The sequence below is a fragment of the Glandiceps talaboti genome, chromosome 11 (genome assembly GCF_964340395.1).
Source record: "Glandiceps talaboti chromosome 11, keGlaTala1.1, whole genome shotgun sequence".
NCBI lineage: Eukaryota > Metazoa > Hemichordata > Enteropneusta > Spengelidae > Glandiceps > Glandiceps talaboti.
In genome coordinates this window covers 18,192,753-18,208,549 of record NC_135559.1, presented here as the reverse complement: position 1 = coordinate 18,208,549, position 15,797 = coordinate 18,192,753, and the positions used below count along the sequence as shown (strand labels likewise).

General features: G+C 36.0%; 2 protein-coding genes across 2 annotated transcripts in view; both read right to left on the bottom strand.

Moving 5' to 3' along the window:
• Positions 1 to 5,997, bottom strand: part of LOC144441944 (integral membrane protein 2B-like) — a 29,248-nt gene extending 23,251 nt beyond the window's left edge. Inside the window, exon 1 of the mRNA XM_078131211.1 lies at positions 5,813 to 5,997. Within this exon, the coding sequence (XP_077987337.1) occupies positions 5,813 to 5,884 (72 nt within the window). The 5' untranslated portion in view covers positions 5,885 to 5,997. The remainder of the gene's footprint in view (positions 1 to 5,812) is intronic.
• Positions 5,998 to 11,874: 5,877 nt separating this feature from the next.
• LOC144441943 (uncharacterized) lies at positions 11,875 to 14,794 on the bottom strand. The gene is made up of 2 exons (XM_078131209.1): positions 14,687 to 14,794; positions 11,875 to 12,778 (listed from the first exon to the last, which is right to left on the bottom strand). Exons 1-2 carry the CDS (start codon positions 14,695 to 14,697, stop codon positions 11,875 to 11,877), a joined length of 915 nt encoding a protein of 304 aa, XP_077987335.1. The 5' UTR covers positions 14,698 to 14,794.
• Positions 14,795 to 15,797: the final 1,003 nt, after the last annotated feature.

Sequence of the window (15,797 nt, the reverse complement as noted above, 5' to 3'; positions counted from 1 at the left end):
TTATAAGAACAGATTGTTGGATACTGACAATGATAGTTGTGGCACCACAAGTAGTCATTAAAATCTATATAAGTACATTGTACAGTTAATTTCTTGGACATTTTTCACAGCAAACATGGATCAGATGACAGGGGTTTGTTTTCGTGTATCCACCATTTTCATCAACTTTTAGATACTTTAGTGGTCTCTGAGTACTATTGGTACTGTTGTCATGACGTCTGTTGTCATGACATCTTGTATAATTCACATACCCTCTTTAACAATACCTTCATATCTACAATGTACATACAATATTTTCACTAAGAAATTTCACAATTTACAATCTTTTCAGCTAGTTCTCAGAGACTAACGTTTACTAATTACCAAACTGGTACATGTACATTGTGTTCATGTACAAAAAGACATTTTAGTCACTGCTAATTTTTATGGTTTTGTTTTCCAGTAAAAATGAGCAAAAATAAGTCTTGAGAGAAAATTTACAGGGTTACATTATATGCATAGCACTGTGCAATTAATACTTCTGGCAAAGACCTAACTCAGCACAACAGCCGTCCATCACTTCAACCACTGGGGAGCAAAAACAATCCATTGCATATACAATGTAGGACTAAACCCTTCACACGAAGCAACCCCTATTCAACCAGGCCCCCCTAGCTGAGTTGGTTTAGGCACATATCTGTAATTATGCATGTATTTTGAAGACACATCATTTGCAGTTGTTGGTATAAAACTTAGTTAAGTTAGAAGACTTGTTGTAGACACTACTTTTCTCATTATTTTTACCAAGACAAATCTTGTTGTTGAAATTAACTAAAATCCATTTTCCACATATCTGACATAATTAGTCACTGTATTTTCCTTTTGTTTGGTTTTCATCTAGACTCAACCCTAATCAAGGAATTACAAACAAATTTTTACTAAATGTGTCATTTCATAACTTGAACCCATAATTTGTACCAAAGTATTCATGTCATAATGCCAAAATGTTTCTCATCTGTTCCTGGTAAAACTGGCATGGTTTTCTTTACACTACAGTATTCCCTCATGTTGGTGGGGAACCCCAATAATTATGGGAAATCCAGGTATATTTCACCTATGTACCACCCCTAACAAAAACACTGCTAGGGAACCCTGGTAGATTTGACCAATTTACCACCCTAAACAAACAAAACTTGTAGGGAACCCTGGTAAAAATCACTAGATTTTACCTACATTGTACCATCCTGAACCAAAACCACTGGTAGGGAACCCTGGTAAAATGACTAGAGAACACAGGTAGATTTTACCTACATTTGTACCATCCTGAACAAAAACATTGGCTGGAAACCCTGGTAAAATGACTGGGATAGGTACTCAGGTAGTGGCAGGTAGATTTTACCAACGTACCACCCTGAACAAAAAAAACACTGTTGCTTATCATCGCTACAACATACATTGTAGATATGATCAGAGATATGACACAAAAAGAAGAACTATCACAGCACCATATTTATCATGAGTCTAGCATGAGATCTATTTCTATGGTCTAACCACATGCCTGAGATCAATACCTCGAGTACTGACATCTCAACATCCTATTTTTGTTGTATTAGAAGTATAGGTCTTCTAGTGTATTCAACAACCACAATTGATTTGATTGTTACAGGGATGTTGCCAAGGAAACAATTTTCCATGAGAAGGAAAATGTAAGAAGGTGGCAAAATTATGACATCATATTTCACACTTACACCGAGGTGTGAAATATGGAAATAGTTTCCTATTCAAGTTATTCTGAAGAATTGCTGCGGCATAGTAGTACAGATATCGCCATGACAATTACGTGTATAGCCTAGAATCCTTGTGATTTGAGATTTCAATTTCTTATTTCCCCATCTAGACGTAATGGGGAAATAAGAAATTCAAAACCACCATCTGCAGAATGGATTCCGGCTATGACAATGTACGGAAAGAAATCGCGATTCTGAGTAAAATATTTCCTGGGGAATTTCTCTCACCAAACTGATAGCTGTCTGGATAAACACATGTTTATCTGTTGTATCAAATTTATGAGTTTTGTTGATTTATTAGAACACTCTGCATGCGGAAAGAACAAGTCAATGTTAAAAATACTGTTGACAAATTTATACAAATTTATAAAACTACATACATCTTTCTAGCATGAAAATTTGGGATTTGCTTTCAAGAAATTTCTTGACTCTATGAGTAGAAATTTTCATTACTAAGTATATCTCCACACTCCATTGATCTTTCATCATGGTCATATCCATCAAACATTTGTGCAAAATAGCAAAGTACTAGTATTATTTTTCCAGCTGAGTTCTGGGCTACAGTACATGTACATACACAACGGAAATAACATACACAGCACTTTAAATTACATTCACAACAGTCAAAAACTTCCTGTTTTTAAAGCAATTTTTTTTCATCAAGAAATTGAAGAATAGCCTGACTCTAGACAAACTAAACCTTTTTTTAAAAAAAAAAAAAACATACATGTATCTGTCCAATTACAATTTGGTGCAAAATGGATGAAATAATTACATGCCAAAATTTTTCATTTTATTTTTTAATCACACACTTGGCAGACCCATTTTTTCAAAGTAATGTTTTAAATTATATGATTTTGGACCTGAAGCCATACAGATTTATCTCACAGGTTAGCTTACTGCACTTTTCTGATTTCAATTTAACCCATGGTACATTTTTTGTAACCTGTAAGATAAATCTGTATGGCTTCAGTTACAAATCATATTAACATATATCCTAGAGACTTGGCTATCTGTCTTGAATATTCGTTTGACTGTAACGGTAGTAAATCATACCCAGTGTTCCCTCTAGTGATAGCCGAATTTTGTTGTTCTGGGTCAGTATGATAAAAACTGGCATTTCTTGTGAGTCACCACATAGTAAGAGATAGGGGAACATCAATTTTGGTGCGTCATTGGAACTTGTGTGTGTGAGTGGCACGTCAAATTGGCATAGAAGGCACACTGGTCACCACATAGTGAGAGATAGGGGAACATCAAATTTTGGTGCTTCACTAGAAATTGTGTGTCAGTTGTGTGTCAAAATGGCTTAGAGGGGACATCGGTCACCACATAGTAAGAGATAGGGGAACACCAAATTTTTGTACGTCACTAGAAATTGTGTGTGTCAGTGGCATGTCAAATTGGCTTAGAGAACATACTGGTGATAGCATAGTCTGAAGGCTATATCCACTATTGATAAGAACACTGTCAAATTCCTTCAAAAATGTTACTTTAAATTTAATTAATCTATAAAGATCCTTTTAAACTGGAAGACTTCTCTACGACCTTCTCACTAACTAAACTCATTGGATAAATATTGACAGAGGAAATGAAAGAAACCAAAAACAAATATATACTGAAGGATCAGGGTTAGTCAGGTTGTGTACTTTGGAACTAAAGTAAATATATTCGTGCATAAGTTTGTTTGGTAATTACCACAAGGAACATTAGGTAAAGAGGTGAAGGGAGTATTTTTCAGTTCAATCTAAGCTACAGATCTTGGTCTATATCATATTATGTGATTATTAGAAATAGAAACACATGTTATTATTGTACATGGCTAATTATCAAAATAATATATGGCTGATTAGAACTTGTACATGGCTAATTATCAAAATAATATATGGCTGAAAAGAACTTGTACTTGGCTAATTATCAAAATAATATATGGCTGAATAGAACTTGTACATGGCTAATTATCAAAATAATATATGGCTGATTAGAACTTGTACATGGCTAATTATCAAAATAATATATGGCTGAATAGAACTTGTACTTGGCTAATTATCAAAATAATATATGGCCGATTAGAACTTGTACATGGCTAATTATCAAAATAATATATGGCTGAATAGAACTTGTACTTGGCTAATTATCAAAATAATATATGGCTGATTAGAACTTGTACATGGCTAATTATCAAAATAATATATGGCTGATTAGAACTTGTACTTGGCTAATTATCAAAATAATATATGGCTGATTAGAACTTGTACTTGGCTAATTATCAAAATAATATATGGCTGAATAGAACTTGTACATGGCTAATTATCAAAATAATATATGGCTGATTAGAACTTGTACTTGGCTAATTATCAAAATAATATATGGCTGATTAGAACTTGTACATGGCTAATTATCAAAATAATATATGGCTGAATAGAACTTGTACTTGGCTAATTATCAAAATAATATATGGCTGATTAGAACTTGTACATGGCTAATTATCAAAATAATATATGGCTGATTAGAACTTGTACTTGGCTAATTATCAAAATAATATATGGCTGATTAGAACTTGTACATGGCTAATTATCAAAATAATATATGGCTGAATAGAACTTGTACATGGCTAATTATCAAAATAATATATGGCTGATAGAACTTGTACTTGGCTAATTATCAAAATAATATATGGCTGATTAGAACTTGTACATGGCTAATTATCAAAATAATATATGGCTGATTAGAACTTGTACTTGGCTAATTATCAAAATAATATATGGCTGATTAGAACTTGTACTTGGCTAATTATCAAAATAATATAAGGCTGATTAGAACTTGAATTTAAATTAAAATAATTTAACTTGGACAGAGTCTCTTGCTTGCTTCAAATACACCTGTAGAGTTTGATTTTCATAGAAGTGTATATGTATGTACTTCCCTAAGTATGACAAAATTGTGCAGACATGTATGTGAAAAATGTTAATTTACAGTATATATATAGTATACCCTAACAAAATAATTTGTGTATGCAGGCTGTTTATTTCAATCATCGGATTTGTGTATCAAAGCAATTGAGAACAGATTATACAAATATAATATTTTCGATTTTCAGGCTTGGTGATCTAAATAAATAAAGAAAGGGTGACACAGTGTCAGCCTACATAGAGCGGGTATTGTGCTTCGAAATGCAGATGTATTGTTATATTTTATGAGTAATGGTCCGTACACACGCTATAAATGGTGATGGTGGTGCGGTGGTTCAGACGCCTTATTTGTGCAGTATACTCTACCGCACCATCACGTTTTCCCCGTAGTTCGAACATAATTAATTGGCAATTGTACATGTCCGTAGTTTTATTGGTGTCAGCCATTTTTTTTCTTTACTTAGAAGAGACATTTGGTACATCTGCTCGATTCTCAGCATATCTTGATTAGTTTGTTTACTGAAATGCGTCATCAAACATCCCTTATCGGAAGAAAGCTAACAACACGAGATATCACAATATTAGATTACATCACCAAAGATTACAAACGGCTAGCTGAAGACATCTTTACAGAACACGTTATTTTAATGTGTTAGAACACACCAGCAAAGAATATACAGTATGTACATGTAATTCGACCAGTAAAAAGAACCCCTAATATGGGCCCTTCCGAATAAAAAACACAACACAGACGATAACTCAAACACATCTAAATTATTTGCATAAACCATGACCATACGATCACCATACTTTTCAACAAACTAAACTTGAAACATTTTATCCATTTTTAAAATTTACAAAAACGTCTTTTCCTTGGGTTATTTCACACACGGAGGGATCACGGGAGGGGTTTACGGTGAGTTGGACTACATCTGCCTGCGTAATGTTGACTGTGTCGTAATAAAGACGCTGTATTGTGTTTGTGATCGTTTACTTCACAGATCGCGACGCCCTGTATCATGCGCAATAGTAAGCGACGTTGAAGGTTACCCTACCCGCGTCTCGCGATCGCCTTCACAGCGGTTTTATAAACCACGAGAAAAATAACCCTATCAACACAACAAAAAACCTTACCATCAACACCGTTTTCACCTCTGGAACCTCATCTGGGTTGTCCTTTTTCACCTCAGTTTTGTAGATCGTCATTTTAAATATTTGTATAAAGTATACGTTTGGTCTTTCGCGTCAAAATCCACCTTTCCAAGTAGTGCTAGTGCCAGTCACAACAAGGTTCTTTTGGTGTCGTGATTGACGATGGGCGATGACGTAGTCTCATTTGCATTGGATTGCGCCCTCACCGATGGGATTGAAAGAAATACTACATCTTTACACAACCTGTCAACCCTGAAATTAAATGCGTTATTTACAAATTTCATCGTTATTTTGAGGAAGAATGTCTCCTACATTAGAAATTAAGATAATAGCTTTTTAGAAAAGTGACATTTCCTTGTAATGGCTTGATGGGTTATCTACATATCTCTTTCTTATTTCACCAGGAACTATTGGCAATTTAAAATCAATTTCCCTATATTTTGTCAGATTCCCTCGGGGCCCTGCTAAGTGTTTCTAATCAATAGGCCATTAATGTGCCGAAGTCCTAACAAATAGCACTAATGTGTTTTCCTCTTTAGTATTTATATCTGTGCTTGGGTGAACTTCATGCTTCTCTTTAATACAACACATTATAGGGAATTACATTATTTCTATGAGTGACTTTTGTAAATTTGTATACAACTGCCGACATCAGACAGTATGGACAAACAGAACCTAATACAAAGAGGGAAAGTGAACAAATGATTTGGACACTTGGCACAGAATGTTGGAAGTACAGAGACTTATATTACATTGATAAGAAAAGCCGTACATGTATGGCCTCTTACACAATAGTTCAAGTTCACTAACAAATTAGAAGTTCCTCTGGCATTTCATACACACATAAAGAGATATAAAATTTATCTTATCAAACCAGATGAGAGTGGCTGGCTTTGAATCTGTAGTAGGTTGCAGGTTCGAACCCGTTGTTTGTTTCTGAATGCAGGGGTCGAAATAATGAAAAAATTTTGCTTGTACGTCCACACGGCAAGTAGAAAACAGAAAGTACTTGCCCAAATCAAAAAGTGCTTGCCCATTCCAAGTAGTTGGGTATTTTTTTGAGCACTAGGATTGATTTCTTTCTTTTGCTTATTGTTCAAAAAATGTCACTTTGAAAGTTTCTGTGGGTACTGAAAACTTCTCTGCACAATAAACAGGAGTCCTAGATAATATTAATTTTCATGGCTTAATTAATATTCATACTATAGCATAGCATACAATTTTTTGTTCATCTGTAAAAAGTAGTTGTTAAAATAATCACAAGTTTTTCAGCACTTTCATAAGCTATCAATATAATAAAATGAACATTTATTTCAACACATATAAAATCTTTCTAAGTATTTCCTTTTGCACCATGTCAATATATTTTCTTTCCTTCCTCATCCACACCAACTATTTTTCTCCCAGGAAATTTGCACTTGATTCAAATACCCAAAACCTGACAAATCATGTTGTAATTTGCTATTGATGAACAATATTCAATGAGTCACTGGTCATTCCAGGTATGTTTTCTTGATAGAGTAAACAAAGTACATCAAGGACAGCTGGTCCAGATTGTTTTGAAAAGTGATCAGTCAAGAAAAACAACTTCTCAATATTGCTACAATGTTATAATTTTCCAGACATGCTGGCACCATTGTTATACAATGTATCCAAAATCCTATCAGACATGTGCAGTGTCTGATTAAAGTACGGCATGAACACAGGCAAAACACTTCCCCGATCAAATTCTCCTTGCCCCTGGGACAAGTACTTTTCAAAACAACTTGCCCAAGCCTTGAAATCACTTGCCTGGAGCAAGTAAAAGGCCAATATTTCGAGCCCTGGAATGGCTAAAGTCCTTGGACAAGATCTGAACAATGATTGTGCCTCAGTCAACCCAGCTGTATTATAATAGGAGACCTGGTAGGATAGAGGTTGCGATGTGAATGCTTTAATCCTATAAAGGCTGCAATGGATTGTATGATTCCCAGGGAGTTGAAGTTTTCTTTTGTGTTGCTATAGCTCCGTGCCAGGGGTAATAATTGTAAAGCGCTTTGCGCACAGATTGGGAAAGCACCGGGATTAAAAACTAACATTATTATTATCATAAGCAAGTAAAATCAACAAAATTTTTGCCAAATGTCTGTAGTTCAATCAGCATGGGTGATACACCTTACTGCACTGGATGAACACAAGCTAGTATACTATCTTTGCTGCTTGACATTGTCAAGATCAACCTACAAGCTAAGGGACGATCGAACAATGTCGCAAAAGCTCAACTAACAAAAAACGTTTGTTTAGGTGAAAATGCCCCCACCCCCACACCCCCCAATGAATGCTCACATTTATATGATGTAAACTATGATGAAAACTGTAGCGGTCACACCACTATCATTGATGTAATGTAAGAACATGATTGTAAACACATTAAAATACTACCATGAACCCAGTACCATATCTCACATTAGTAGTAAATTGTTATCAACATCCCAGTAGTAAATTGAAATACAAAAGCTGTTATTATTGAAGGAGTGAAAGTTTTGTCGAAATTTGGTTAGAAGTGCGAAAATGAAGTTCAGCGATCACATTGACACCCCCCCCCCCTGAAGTTCACTTATTGAGCTGGTGTGACATTGTGTGATCGTCCCTAATGTACACTGAAATACTGAGCTATTGGTTGCTAATATATTTCACCATAGTGTTTTAAATTGGTTGATTAAATGTGTGTACACATGATGATAAATCCATTCGTTGTAGAGAGAACACTGTTAGATTATCAAACTGCAATGCTATAGTGGTTAAAGGCCCACTTTTGATAGGATGGTAATTGTTAAGACTATGAGGGCCGGTGTTTTAGAGTTAAACATGTATTTTCACAAATAGCTACTCCCCCCTCTCCCCCAAGTCCAGATGACCAAAGCCAAAGTGCATCATCATCGACATAGTCATGGATAGAAAATTTCCCTTTTATTGGTGCATTTCCAAATTGCATTTGCAGATTACCATTGAATGTGGACATGACATTATTTGTAGGAGCTCAAGTGTCTCCATCACAGCCCATTTGCAATTATATTTATCCAAATTTCTGCAAGAAATAAGCTTGAGTGACTTGAGATGACAAAATCACTACAGTGACACTCATTGAGTGCATCACTGTAGTGATTTGTAGTCTCAAGCGTGCAACACTTGAAAACGTGCAGAATAGATGTGCAACGATAGAAATAACTTCAGTGGGCTATAGTGCCAGGCATTAGTCTTTGCATGTGCTGTGCGGGCAATAGTCTATTCAAAGAAGATCTTGCGATTTGATTCTGACCAATGACAGCCAGCTTGTGTAAGAACATTGACATGTAATAAACTACGATGACCCTGGATTGAAACATAGGCTTTATCTAATATACATATCATTATGTGTAGATTTAGGCAGATACTCTGACAAAACTGACAGGAATGACAACTGGACATTGCTCCCTTCAAATACAACTTTTGATAAATCATCTAAAAAATGTATACACTGATTTAGAGATATATTTACATGAATTTTCAAAATAACAAATTACACAAATATTTATTTGTATCATTTAATAATTTTATTACAAAATTAAAGTTTTCATTGAAATACTGCAATTGGAATATACAAATAAATCAGTACAAAATCATTTGGTAATTTATGTAAATTCTGAAAGTAAATTTTTCCAAAAAATGCACCAAATCAAAAGTAATAAATGAATCACTTGATAGAATAAAATGTACATGCATGCTTTAGTCAAACTAATTCAGATTATTATAATGTTTACACTTAATGTAATTACATTTTGTTTATCAAATTCATATTTTTACCACATGAACATCAATATACTGTAAGTCTTAAAAGCACTTTCATATATAGTCACCATGGTGAAACTTTGGCCAAAATGAAACCTCCCACACACATATCAGCAGTTTGGTCAAGAACACAAGCACTCATGCAGGCAAAAAACTGTACTGTCCTCATAGGACATGTTACTGTTTATATGTATAAAACATACCACTTTCTTCTGCACGTCTAGTGCATAGATGTATAAGTTAGTTATCATTGCAACATTTGAGTAAAACTGTAGACATTTATAGCATTTATTTGAGTCTAATCCAAATTTTGTAAACTTTAATGAGACTGAGAAATGGAACTTTATAATGATCAATATGCCTAGAGCAACTTGTAAATTTATTCACAAAGCTTACACCAAAAGGTGTAATCATCTTTATATAACAATGTAGTATGTTACTTTTCTTTACTTGTTATGACTGTCCTCTTTGCACCCCTTATTTTCAAGTGCTTTATACGAGCAATTCAGTTTTGTAGTGACTAATAAGCCCGGTGGGCTGGGTGATGTGTTTGCTTTCTGATATTGTTATTGCCAATTTGTAAAATGTATATCACATGTCACTATAATAAACAACCTTTACTTACTTACTTACTATAGCACATGGGAAGGGTAAATCGGATTTATCTGATAAAGACTATATGAGTTTCTATTTTCATTAGGCCTACACAGATAAGTATGCCCCTGACATTTTGAATTTGCTCAGCCTTGCTGATTTTGTAACTAGTGCTGCTAAATCTAAATCAATATGTCAGAAGTAGATTAATATAATAATGTTACTACATCTATATATGTATATGTGGCAATACTTAGTTTATAACAGAAAGTTTGAATACAATGACAACAGCAGAAACCAAGCTTTGAGGTCAGTAAGATAGATCAAGACTAGTGTAACTGTGTTGCCACATGTTGATACAACTACATGTACTGACATCAGACCATGGACAAACGAAACCTGTTACAAACAGGGAAAGTGAACAACTGAATTGGATTAATAACACTTGGCACAGTATGTTGGAAGTACAGAGAATTGTATTATACTTCACCATTCGATAAGTATAGTTTTATGGCCACTTCACATTATAGTCTAGTCTTGCTGCTAGACGTTCGGGCTTTCTTTCGATGCTATAACTATAAGCGAACGAAGTTCGCATGTGAGGGCTTGCCCGAACAGTCTAGCGAATGTCATTTTCAGACCGGACATTCCATTGAGATTACGATAAGCGGTGGGTTGGGCATATATATACTTTAATATATTCAATCTCTGCATGCAGGTGTTGACAAACACATTTATGTCATTAGTATGTCTTATCAGTTTATGGTAATTGTGTTTGATGAGTGTGTAGATGTTGTCATTCACACATTTTAGTTAATGCATTGGTGGTTATTTTTACAAGCCCCTCCTTAAGATGAATATGCATGAAAATTTAGCTATTGTCATCTGTTTGTGCTTGTCGCTAATACGGTTATCTGATTGGCAGTTATTTATATCCTGATGACATTCGCTAGACCTCGGATGTTCCATCCTCGATAGCGTTGTTCGGCTGTGTGTTGTATTTTATCGGAAGAACATCCGAGGGCTAGCTGATAGACTAATTATAGTCCACCTTCACAAACAAGTTTCAAGTTCCCCTGGCATTTCATGCAACATAAAGAGGCCATAAAACTCTTCTAATCAAACCAAGGTGTGTAATACAAGTCTCTGTTGTTCCAATGTGCTGAGCCAAAGGTTATTAATCCAAGTCATTTGTTTGCTTTCTCTGTAACAAGTTCCATTCCTCCATGGTCTGATGTCAGCAGTTGTGTAAGCTATTGAATGGAGGTTAAACAGTACTCACAGTACAGTGGTATTTCTGATGAATTTCATGACCTTGCAGTGTACATTTTTGGTACTTCTGTTACACTATCTTGATTATTATGGGGTGATTATATCACACCGAAGGCATTGCTATCACCCACTTGTGTAGTCAACCATATCAAACAATAGCTTTAAGAGGGAGGAAGGAAGGGTCTATGGTCTCTATTACCAAACTGATAACTCAGTTTCCACATTGGTGTTATAAAATTGAATTACAAAATGTAGGTGGTTAAACACGCCATCTGCCTTTATAAATTAATGTCAAATTATTATGTAAGAAACTGAACGTATAATCTTTGTTTCAATAACTTCTTTCTTTCCATGAATTTCTCAAAACCCATTTACATATAAAATGGAGTGGTATCTAGTTTCGTTAGCTGATCCTGTTTTGCGGCAACACCTGTCACAGCTTGCACGGATAGACTAGCGAAATGATTTCTCAAGTGGTCCAATCCTCTCTTGTCAATATTATGTGCGGTCTGTTCTCTCTCAAGTTCTATTTTCAAATCTGTTATCTCTTCATATAACTTGTGAATTTGCGCTTGAAAATCAAGTCGGATATTTTCTTCTCTCACAGCTTTTTCCAATTCATGTTGTCTACCTTTGTCATCCAGTTGAATTTCTGCTTCTTGACGTGCTAATTTTTCATCGGTAAGCATCTTTCTCGTTTCCAGTAATTCTTTTTTCAACTGCAATTTCTCATCTTTCAGTTCCTTGATATCTGTTCTCAGCAGTCGAATTCGACCATTTGTCTTCGTGTGCTCAGATTTCAGATGATCACGGTGAAGAGATATTCTCTTACACTGTTGTTGACTTTCGTGTAATTTTCTGCTTCGTTTTTCGATAATCTTTGTTTGTTTCTTACACTGCACATCTAAATCTTTGGCTTGTTTGTGGGCAACACTCAGCATACTGGCAAGTTTGATATTTTGTTCTTTTGCACTGTGTAGCATTTCACGTAAAACTTCCAGTTCTTTGTGAGTCCATATACATGACTCTTCAAGTTGTCGGAGTTTAGCTTCCTCTTGTTCATAATATTCTGCTAAAGTATCCCCAGCCTGAACTGCCTTCTGTTGATTTGCTGCCCTTTCTATGTTGATTTCTTGTCTCACTTTCTCGTACAGGGCTTTCACTTTTTCCATAGGTGGGGTCTCCTCTTCATACTTGGTTAGTATCTCCTCTGTAGAGTATGTATAATACGGGGGAAACAGTTCCTCTACCCAGTGTTTTTCCATCTTCACAGATCTGCAAAACAGAAGATGTACCCATTGGAGTAAAATTACAGTACAGTCAGTAGTCATTTTTCTCCTTTTTCTTCTGATTTTACAACATTCATAGTAATCAATTTTTAGTATTTATTTATCAATGTTACATGCATTGGGTGTTAGATACATTTGTAGCTATGAAAAAAGTGATTCAACAGCACGTCAATCATGGTCATGTAAATGTACATTTAGATCCCATGTGAGCCAATGCAGCCATAGCAACCTGTGAGGGTAGTCAAGCTGAAAGTGTCAAACGCTTATCAACACTACTGTTCTCAACACCATCACACACGGACATGGCGAATGCTTGACCATGATCACGTTTGACAACCACTGTTGCTAGGCATATTTGCATATCTCGTAAGAACTGCAATGAGACGTTATATCCTTATTTTGGCATCTACAAATGTAGTCTCTCTAGTTCTGACTTCTTTGCCATGAGGTACGAATTTGTTATTAAAACCATACTTTAAACTTTAAACGTGAAACTGTTTGTGGTGCCAACACATCCACCCCCTTCCTGTCAAATATTGATAAAAATACCCCCCCCCCCCCTCACCATACACACCTAGCTCTGGAGATATGCCCCCCCCCCCCCCCCCACACACACACACACATACACACATCTAGCTCTGGAGATATACACTCCAAGGCACAGGGGCGTGTAATATTTCATAGATTGTTGTTTTCTTAATGCTTAGAATGCCGTTTTCTTAGGAAAATATCGCACGAATCTTGCTGCAACAAATCTATCAATCCCTATACTATGAAGAAATATTAAAGGGTGGTCATCTTTTTTCGTTAACCTTTCAAATTTGAATAAATAATACACATTTGCAACAAAAACATACCTCCATGAAGAATAGGTGCCAAGTAAAGTTATACACTATCACTGGGGCAAAAAATGCTTTTGTAACAAGAAAAATGGACCTTTACAATAAGCGAAATCCTCTGTATGTCAAAGGCATACTGATTGGCCGAGAAAGGGGCGATGACTATTGATGTCAGATGACCGCTACATTTCAAATTCCGAAGCACGTCCCTATCACTGAACCCGGAACCATGGATCGCGAAAAGTTCACGACAGCTTCCTGGTGAGTATACTTGTACGATTTCCAATACAACTGCATTTTTACCATGTCAAACTGTGAATACATCTGTGTATACTGAAATTGATTTCAGTTTTGGTGGCCCATGTAGTGATGCTTCCGGGGGATTAATGAGCTGATTATTCAAAATAGCTAGACGTACAGAGGAGTTTATACAGGGTCATGAATCGATGCCCTCCCTTGTCTCTTCCCCCTACATGTAGGAATATATAATCAAAAGGTTGTAACATATTTGTCTGTAGACGGTACGCGGTGCAGCGTGGAATCCGTGGATACTGAACTGCTCTTGCAAATGAGTGATTTGGTCAGTTTCATGTACCAAAAGACGATAGCGTACCATCGTGATTCGACTACACTCATGAGTGCACTGACTGTCCAATTACATGTACATGTACCTTCATTTCCAACGTAACACCTTGGAGGAATTATACTGTCAGTATAATTCCTCCAAGGTAACACGTAAACACAGTTACACCCTCGAGCTTTTACAGGTAAAACTGGTAGTGGTATGTGGTGGTAAACTGTACATATTCAACTCTAACACTGTAACAGAGCAATATAAAGTCTAGTCCTGCTTACATAACGGTGCACGAGTCTGTATTACTGACTTGACTCTAAACTCTAGAGGGGGAGGGACAATTGTCAGAATCGAGTCCCGAATTCCTCCGTATGCAAGCAGGACTAACTTAAAACTAACTTAAGTCCAACTTAAAAAAAATGAAATGGTGTTTTACAGAAAGACTCATTTCCATCTGCATTTTCAAATTTTCACTACTTACTCGTAAGGCATGCAAACTCGGTGGAAACGTCGTAAAAACCAGAAGGCTAGCTGGAAACACACAGAAACCTAGGCAACAATATCAATAACTCCGAAAATTCATCTAGGCCGCCATTTTCGTAAACTGTCGAGTGGTCTCGTTCTCGTTATATCTCGCATGAGTAAACGTGAATTCCCAATGCGAGGTTGTAAAAGCATAGGAAACAGGAGGAACAAAATGGGAGGAATATATGCACAGTTTCCCACTACTTTATTTCTTATCTGTGCACAGTTAAAAGGAAAAAATAAATCTTCCTTGTCTGTACTAAGTGTAAACACACACAGGGTGTTAATGGTCTTATATAATTATTTCTGTAAACATTCAAATAAAACTTTCAAAATGTAGCTTTAAAAAAAAGCCTAGATTTGTTCCTCCTGTAGCTATTCCTCCTGTCCCTATGGTAAAATGTAGTCTCGCATGCTTCCCAGAGGGCTTTATGAAAGGTCACCGCTTGGGGGCGTTATTCAAAAAAGGACAAAAACACAACTCACACGAACCCGCTGCATCATGATCATCACTGGATGTGCGACGTTCTGAAGTTGATAAACAAGACGTTTTGTCACTAGGTATGTATAAACAGAAAATTCCCATCCAGCTATCGACAGATTTTCGTCTATAATAGGTTAAAATATTTCATCACAGGCTTTTAGAAATTACAAATCTTCATAATCTGCCCCAACAAATCAAGCAGTGATAGCTGCAATAATTTGTAGTAGTACTATAGTACTACTATTGTAGTCTAGTCCTGCGGAGTAATCCGGGACTCGATTCTGACAATTGTCCCTCCATTCTCCGGGTTGTGTCACCAATATAGACCCGTGCATCGTCTGCAAGCAGGATTAGTCCTGCTTGCAAACTGAGTCAGTCGTTCCTTGGGTCACACCCAAACCCATGCACCATATGCTGGCAGGACCATAGCATAGGGGCATGTAATATTTCATAGATTGTTGTTTTCCAGGTCTACAGACTAAATATAACAACCTTTTGACTATATATTCCTACCTGTAAGGAGAAAATATTAATATAATTTCTACTAGTATAGAGTTTGATACATTTGTAGCAGCAGGATTCG